The sequence below is a fragment of the Argentina anserina genome, chromosome 5 (assembly GCF_933775445.1).
Source record: "Argentina anserina chromosome 5, drPotAnse1.1, whole genome shotgun sequence".
NCBI lineage: Eukaryota > Viridiplantae > Streptophyta > Magnoliopsida > Rosales > Rosaceae > Argentina > Argentina anserina.
In genome coordinates, this window is record NC_065876.1 from 28,112,346 (window position 1) to 28,121,166 (window position 8,821).

At 38.4% G+C, this 8,821-nt stretch overlaps 2 protein-coding genes across 4 annotated transcripts; both read right to left on the minus strand.

Moving 5' to 3' along the window:
- Nucleotides 1-414: 414 nt before the first annotated feature.
- LOC126793711 (transcription factor bHLH91-like) lies at nucleotides 415-4,216 on the minus strand. The gene is made up of 3 exons (XM_050520310.1): nucleotides 3,713-4,216; nucleotides 621-1,049; nucleotides 415-516 (listed from the first exon to the last, which is right to left on the minus strand). The coding sequence occupies exons 1-3, from the start codon at nucleotides 4,214-4,216 to the stop codon at nucleotides 415-417; spliced, it is 1,035 nt and encodes a 344-aa protein (XP_050376267.1).
- A 442-nt stretch (nucleotides 4,217-4,658) lies between these two features.
- LOC126793712 (uncharacterized) lies at nucleotides 4,659-8,498 on the minus strand. Of its 3 annotated transcripts, none has more exons than XM_050520313.1 (4): nucleotides 8,226-8,372; nucleotides 6,848-7,169; nucleotides 6,086-6,580; nucleotides 4,659-5,020 (listed from the first exon to the last, which is right to left on the minus strand). In XM_050520313.1, exons 2-4 carry the CDS (start codon nucleotides 6,878-6,880, stop codon nucleotides 4,814-4,816), a joined length of 735 nt encoding a protein of 244 aa, XP_050376270.1. In that variant the 5' UTR covers nucleotides 6,881-7,169; nucleotides 8,226-8,372; the 3' UTR covers nucleotides 4,659-4,813. The 3 variants fall into 3 exon arrangements, with proteins under 3 accessions (XP_050376270.1, XP_050376269.1, XP_050376268.1); XM_050520312.1 differs by having other exon boundaries at nucleotides 8,230-8,363; XM_050520311.1 differs by lacking the exon at nucleotides 6,848-7,169 and having other exon boundaries at nucleotides 4,661-5,020; nucleotides 8,230-8,498.
- Nucleotides 8,499-8,821: the final 323 nt, after the last annotated feature.

The window sequence follows — 8,821 nt, forward strand, 5'->3', positions numbered from 1 at the left end:
ATCGAAATCCAACCAGGAATATTGAGAGATGAAAAAGATGCTCTACAATCATTCTGCTGTATTTGGCAGTGGTGTTTCTTGAACCTTTGCAAGCACATAACTATTAGAAAGTACCACATAATATCATAAGCAAAGTAATATTTTGGCCAAGTACCTGCTCCAAATTACCTGTATCTGATCTCAGTAATCAAAGTACTGACCAAGATCATGCATACATTTTATAAATATCCTCAAATCCCAGAAGTAAGTCACATATATAATATTCTGTCATGCTCTCTGTCACACCAAGTTTATTGCCTAGTTCTTTAATCTCTCTACTAATGAGCATCAGATATGATATGATGTAGTTAGACGAACATTAGATATTATAAAGACTTGGTAGTAATTCCAAGTAACATCTCAGTTCATGCCTCGCTAATAACTGTTGGAAGGTGGAATTGCAGCATATTGTCCATCCAGGGCATCAATGAGCTTGTTGGCAATGGCACTGGCATACAAAGAAGACCCTTCGTACATCTGCATAATACAAAAAAGCAAAGGTCAATGATTTAAAACAATGCATGAAGAAATGACCCAACAAAAACAAATCCATGAGATAAAGTAAGCACTACTGCACCAACCTTGGTGTTGAATAAGAAGCTGTATGAATTCCCAATGTGTCCCCCAGCAGCATGATGAAGTTCAAGCTGCAACCCATCAAGAATCTTGGAAACAGAGAGCAACAGATTAATCTTCTTCCTCTGGATCAGTTTGATGGTGACTTCATCATCAATAATTCGGACGTCGACCTCAGTGTCTTTAGACTTTCTTTTCAGCCATGAGCTCCTCAGAGAGCCATTGTTGTAGGAGTGGTCATGATCAGGGTCACCAAGAGGCTTGTTACAGCTCTCATCGTCGTCTCCGGCACCTATGTCCTGCTCTGTCTTGTGCCTCTTGCTCCTCTCTCTCCCACACCTTTTCTTGTCCACCAGACGCTTCAGCTCACTCACAGTCCTCTTGAGCTCCTGTATGTAATCAATGGCATCTCCCACCACAGATGCTCGATCAGGCTGTGCTCCAATTATTTGTTTCCCAAGTTTTCAAAACATCCAGCAAAATTGTCAGTATTATGCCAAACCAAGAAACAGTCATGAAACAATTAATGATCTAATCACCATTGTAATGCCAAAAGATAGAAACAATGAAACTAATCCATATAGGCAGCCCAAAGAAACAAGAGAATCAATGCATGTGGTACATGACTGGAAATTTCTGAAATTATAAGCAATCTTTAAAGAATTTTACATCTTCAGTCTTTGCTTCAATTGCTCACCACAAACAAACACAATAAGCAAAAAGGAGGAATCAACCAAGAGAAGAAGAAAGCATGAAAGAAACTAGAGAACGGGGTCTCCAAATTGGATTTGATACAAATCAACCAACTAAAACTGGAAAGCAAAGTGGTTCATAGTATAACAACACTATTGGCTTAGTTCAATGTTATATGAGAAGCACTTGCAAAAGCCTTTTGGTCAGAAGCAGTGTATACAGAAGTTTACTTGCTGAATAGATGTTCAACAAAAGCTCTACAAGACAAGACACCAATTGAAGCTTAAAGCAACCGGAAGCCATCAGCAAAGCATCTAAAAGTCTCTGGGTGCATATTCTATGTGCACATACCAGCAGAAAAAAGGCATAAGCTGGAAGAAAAATCAGAAGGTGGTATCTTTGTTGGTTACAGTTCACAAGCTAAAGGCTACAGGGTTTATAATCCAAAACAAAGAAGCTTATGATCAGCAGGGATGTTGTGTTTGATGAATCTGCATATTAGAACTGGGATAAAGAACAAGTTGAGAAGAGCAAATTTGTCCCAACAGAAAAGAAGCAGATGATTCTTCCACTCCAACCAAGAGAAGAAGTGGAAAAAGAAGCAACTTCGCAACTTCCAGGTATGCCCTCTATTACTCTTCCTTTGAATCAAGATGATGACGATGATGATCCAGAGTCACCACCTAGAAGAGTAAAATCATTGAGGGATATATATGCAACTTGTAATTATATGTCTTTAGAACCTGAAAGTTATGAAGTTGCAGTAAAAGAAGAAAATTGGAGAAAAGCTATGGAAGAAGAAATTAAGACAATTGAAAAAAAAAATTCTGACTTGGGAACTTGTAGAGCGTCCACCAAATAAAGAGATAGGACCAAGATGAAACCAGATGGCACAATACAAAAGCACAAAGAAAGACTAGTTGCTAAGGGCTACTCACAGCAGCCAGGGATAGACTACAATGAGACCTATGCACCAGTAGCAAGGCTGAACACAATAAGGGCTCTTGTAGCACTTGCAGCTCAAAAGAAATGGAAAATACACCAGCTTGATGTTAAGTCAGCCTTTCTGAATGGAGAACTTGAAGAAGAGACCTATGTGGAGCACCCTCAAGGCTTTATAAAGAAATGAGGAGAAGACAAAGTGTTCTGATTGAAGAAAGCTATATACAGGCTTAAACAAGCACCAAGGGCATGGAACAGCCGCATAGACAAATATTTCATTAATGCCGGATTTGAGAGAAGCAAGAGTAAGCCAACTCTCTACATCAAAACTCAAGGTAATTTTAACCTCATCGTTTCGTCATATGTGGATGATCTAATTTATACAGGTGATAATGAAGACATGATGAGGACATTTGAGATGAGTGATCTCGGCCTAATGCACTATTTTCTTTGTATAGAGATACGCCAAGAAGAAGATGGTAGTTTTATATGTCAAACAAAGTATACAGAAAATCTCTTGAAGAAATTCAAGATGAATGGGTGCAAGGCCGAAACAACTCCTCTCATCACTAATGAGAAGCTAAGAAAGGAGGATGGCTCTCCGAAAGCAAATGCATCTTGAAACAGAAGTCTCATTGGGAGCTTACTTTTTTTACTACAACTAGACTCGTTATTATGTATGCAACAAGTATTCTGAACAAAACAAAGCATATCAATATCAAACATCACTTCTTGAGAGAAGCATCAACCAACAAGGAAATTGAGCTTCAGTACTGCAAAACTGAGGTACAACTAACAGATATCTTTACCAAAGCACTTCCAAGGCCAAGATTTGAAATGCTACGAAGCATGCTTGGAGTCTCACCAAATGTGCATTAAGGAGGAGTGTTAAATTCAATAATGCACATTTGTAAGTGTTCCAGATCAGTCTAGAACTTGAATACTTATGTGTTATAGAGTTGTCTGTGTGTGTAATTATCCATATGTGATGCTGTTGCAAAATTTGTGTTGTAAGTCAGTGAAGCCAAGTCGGTGGCTTGGTAGTATAAATATGTATGCAGATGTAAAATCATGTGTGAGAAAAAAATCCAGCCATAAATAAAAACCTTTACTACCTGCATGTAAACAGCTCCTCTGTTGAAAACCTTCAATATTCTCTAATCAACCTAAAGTCCTAAATTCAGATCACCTAAAATCCCAAATACAGATCTCCTAATCCTATCAAAAAACTAACAAATCAGTCAAGCAAGAAATGAAAGTGGTTCTTAGTATAACAATTGGCATAGTTTCATAAAAATGATCAGTGTTTGGAAATGTCAATTAAAAGGAAGGACTAATTGCACCAATTTCCCCCCACACAAATATGAACCAAAACAACCTTAAATTCAAAACCCAAAATCAATCCAGAAATTGAAACCAAAACCAAACTCACCAGAGTCAGAAATTGAGATGAATGAATTACCTTGGTTGGGCTTGGAACAAGTTCCCTCAAAGCAGTGAACTTGTCATTGAGCTGGACTCTCCTCTGTCGCTCAGTAGCAAAGTGTTTGGTCCCTTTATTCCCACCTCTCCCTCTTCCAAAGGGCTTCATCTCCTTGGAAAACTCCAGCACCCCATTCTCAAACAAGTGAGTATCCCCACCATTGCTGAACAAACTCGAGTTGCACCCGTATGGCAGCAGCTGCTCCCGGAACGGTTGCGGAGGAGGAGGCAGCTGGAACATTGGATCGTACATGACTCCAGACGCCGTCTCCGGCAGGTGGAAAAGGCTGAGAAGGTCAGGTGTTGGGATTGGTGGCAGTTGTTGTTGCTGCATTTCGTTGTTACTGTCCCCCCAGTTTGTTTCTTGTTGGGTTTCGAAGGGATTGAGCAAATGAGAACTGGCGGTGATGTTCTGAAGCTGCTGTTGCTCGATTTCCATGGCGTGGTGGAGGTGGTGGTGGTAGTTGGAGAGGTCTTCTTCCATTGGAGGACAACTGCTTGGGTTGGTTGGTTTGGTAAACTTTGGTTGGTTCACAAAATGAACAAGGGGAGGGCTTTATATATGAGAGGAGGAGGGACTGAAATTGCATGCAAAGATGAGAGAGGTGGGTTTGGTTAGTTGGTTCTTTAATTTGTTACATTACTTACGTACAGGGCTTTGCTCTTCGTTTGCTAATACTATTTATTCAATTTAAATTAATGAATAATTTCTGAAATCAAAAACTTCGACTTTGTAGTTGAAACTTCCCAGTGTTAACCCGTCATCTAAATTGTACAAGTTTATAATAAGTTTAGTAATGATACTATGGGATACTATTACTAGCTTTATTAAAGGGGGAATATTCAATTGCTATAATAAGACTGAAAGCCAACAATCGAAAGAACAAAAGCACTGGAGTGAAGATAGTTGATTACCAACTTTAAAGAATCCGAGTTACATTTAGTATGCTTCTTGTGAATCAATAAGCAGTGTAAGAATATGTGACAAACTCGTTCAAACTTTTATACCCTGCTTGACACAGACAAGGCACATAAAAGAATCGAAGCAGTACATCAAAATCAGCTCCTGCGTGAAAACTAATCAATTCTCTACTGAAGCAGCTGTTGCAGGTGACCCTGGCGATTTCTCAGCAGCCACGGGAGATTTCTTACTGCCAGGTCCAATGGAGACTTTAACCATTGCTGGTCTTAAAAGTCGGCCCCCAAGTAAAAAGCCACGGCGAATTTCTTGAATGACAATACCATCTGGGAATTCTTGAGACTCTTCTCGTGCAATAGCTTCATGCACCTGTAACAGAAAGTTAAAACTTCAAAATAGCTTTCACAGATAAATCAGACTCGTATTGATTGGAGGTAGAAAAAAAAGCGAAAGAAAAAGAAAAGCTACATGTAGTTTAATCTCTGTTGGTCATCAGACAAAAACCGAATATATCCTCAATACAAGAGTAAATACACACCCTTGAACTCTTATATCAGTAAGCAAACCAATATATATGCAGCACACATAACAAATGTTATATTTGGACAGATGCTTTAGTGGGAAGATCAATTTTAAAGGCTTATGTCAACCATTTGATTCCTAATGAGAACCACACTTACAATCACCAACAATGAGATGGAGAAAACTTAAACCCAACAAATAACCTCCTACCCAATCAGGCTGAATATTCATAAAAGGCTGTAGGATGCTTTATTTTCAGTTCCAAAAGATAACATATTAGAAACTACCCAAGACATAGAGCTGCAAAGCACGTAGTGACAGAATTCCTACATTTATTATCACTTCTGGTATTGGCAGGTTCTAGAGTGGGGAAAGTCATCAACAACATATAAAAACAAGTGCCGCCGCCACTCCCAAATTAAATTGACATTGTCCCATACTTGTTATGAATATAATTTCAGTTGCGAACTTCATATAGCATGTCATTCTACACAATAGTTTAGTGCCTGAGTGACAGTAACTATGAAAGAAGGAAATTTGAACAGGAAAAGATAGTAGCTAAGTCCATTGGTACAATTCAAAGAAAAGAGGACACGCAAGGGGATTGTATTGCTCCTCCAGCAACCAATACCTTCAGGTTAACTAGGGAGGGTTAGAAGATATAAATATCCTATAAATTTTGTTTCATTTTTTTCTCTATGCACTTAAGCATCCTACCTCATCTACCCAAAGAATGAAGTAAAAGTTGGCCATCATTTTGGACAACAAAAACACAACATATTAAATCGTCAAAAAGAAAAGATAATCAGGATTTGTTTTAAGATTTTTTGTGTTCATCTCTGGTTCACCCTTATAAATAAGCATAATAATTTAATATCTAAAATAAACCTTGAAGAAAAAGCTGTCACTTACTGAAGGATCAAAGGGTTTTCCCAGAGTTGGCACAGAGGCCACACGCAAACTCCTCATAATCTCAACAAATTGTTTGTATATACCCTGGTAACTGGTATCAATCTTCTTCTCCTTTTCTGTTTCAGGTTTAAGTTGTTGTTTTGCTCTCTCAAAATTGTCAACCATGGGCAAAAGGCTCTCAATTACTTCCCCTTGGGCATCAGTCCTCACACTAAGTCTTTCTTTCTCAAATCTTTTTCTACAATTATCAAAATCTGCTTGCAAACGAATAAGCTTTTCCTTCCCTGATGTTACCTCTGCTGACATAGATGATACTTTTTGGACTAATTCATTCTGCTTATTTTCTATTACTTCTATCATTGCTTCAATTTCTGATACAGTGTCTTCATCTCCATTAAAAATAGCATCCTTGTAAACTTTAAGAAGTGCCCTCAAACTTGGCAAATGTTGTTGATCTGCTCCATTAGTTTGTACTTTAGCATCATTGGCATTCACCTAGAAACAAAATGCATATGTTATTCACGTTAATCACGTACAAATGAGAATAGAGATGAACATGTCAAATGTAAGTATGAAGTTATATTGAAGTGTCGATATAAGTACAGTAAGGTGTAGAAACAACATTGAGAATTAGCCTAATATGAACAGCGTGTGTCTGCAAAAGGTTTTAACGAGTTCAAGTCTGAGATTGTATTGCTAACTACAGTCTGAATTCATGAACAGAGCTCAAGAAGAAACCAAAGCTGAAATTGAAGAACAAACCAAAGATGAGTGTCCCCTCCCTTGCTGGACCATTTCCCTGATTAGATTCTCGCTTCTGCTTCAAAATCAATTTCAGTTCACTGCTGGTTTTCTCTTCCAGACCAACACTATGGCGATTCCCGATGATCTGAAGTTTATGATTATCAAAGGCTATGCGGTTACATGCTCAAAGATGTGCCTCATCTCACTGATTACTTGTGCGATCTTTCATTAATTTCCTCACTCGACTCTCTTGGTCTTTGGCCCTTCCATTCAAGGTAGTTGTATTCTCATGCTGACTCGATTTCTATGGGTGATTTGGTTACACAATTATCCCAATACACTGCAAATCAATACAGTTTAGTGATAAATGAAGTTTCCTTGTCTTATCCTCGACATAATTAGAGGTTGTATCTTTAATTTTCCTATCTGAAACTTCTTACTGATGAACTAGTGCACTCAAGCCATCGTGCATACAGAAAGTGCATTATGGGTATACCCATTAGAATACGAAGTACGATAAAAAATAAGATATCTGCTTTGGATTGAAGAATAGATCACATACATTGGTGTTCACATTGAAGTTATGTTTTCTTTTCAGGTGCTGGGGTTTGCTTAGGGGTTTGCTTAGGATTTATATATCACTAGAGTAGAATCCTAAAATGTATAGACCCATTCATTAGGCAATATTACACAATCTCACATTAGGAGAGAATCCGGATCCACTTGATTGGCCTAACAAACTATTGACTGACCGGAAATGAGAGGCTTACTGTTTATGAACAATACTCTTAAAGAATTAATAGAAGGCTATGCAAGCATAAACAGGAAGGGGTGTGAAGCTCTTCAATAAACCAAAGACACAGAACATTTCATTGATCTGCGACTTTAATGAAAATTCTGAGATCAGTACGAGTTTACTCTTTGGTGACAACTGTGTAGGTGCTAAACCTAGCAAAAGGAAGGGAATGCTCGACTTTCTATTTTCAAGTGGCTTATACCTTAATCTTTTCAAGTTAAATAACAGTTCCTGATAGGTCAGGAATACTCACAGTTTAGCAAGAATTTTAACTGCAATGCCAGACCTTACTCAAAAGGCCTTATTTCTGATATCTCAATTTACATAATGCAATAGAGATACAAAACCCTTCTCTGTTTCTTTTACCGAAATAGTTCAGACAACTACACAACTAGAATATGAACAAAAACAAAATAGTGGGGGGCTTATCTAACTAAAGCAAGCATCTTGATCACATTAGTAGCACCAAACCTAACCTTGAAGTTAAACCCATGGCCAATTCACCAAAACCCGATAATTACAGAAATGAATTATGGTACTAAGTTCATAGAAATAATCGAAAGCATCGAAATATAGAGATAGAGATTGATGAAAGCGTACATACTGGGGGAACAGAGTATCGAGCAGTAGGATGAAACTTGAAAGACGAGGCACGCCTGCTACTGCTTCTGCGGCTATGTAACACTACAGGGGAAGATTTAAGAACGAGTTGAGGAGAAGCGATGGGTCTTGAGGAGGAGGAGGAGAAGGAAGCTGAAACGCGAGGAGGAGGTACGACAAAGTAGTTGCTTGGGATAAACAAAGAATTCGCCATTCTGGGTTTTATTTAATTGTTAAAGACACAAGCGGCGGAGCTCGGTTATGTGCCTAGTATCTCCGGTTGGGTTTGATAGTTGAACAGAAGATGGGGAAGTCACCTTTGGTTATAAGCTTGGATGTTCCTTTATATTTGGGCTCTGTCCTTCTTATTGGGCACCCGGCCTGTACCCGACTAAGTACCACGCAATGTACGTAGAATATATATATAGTTCTCAACTTCTCATGCACAACTGGTTAATGTGAGCTTGTGTATCTCAGTATCTCTATCTACCTACTTCAAATCTTCAATGTATTTCCAAAATTTCCCGCACCATTTGAATTTATAAGAACCTTGAGTCTGTTCTTCCAAGATACCTTGAGGTTGATCCTTCGATCTC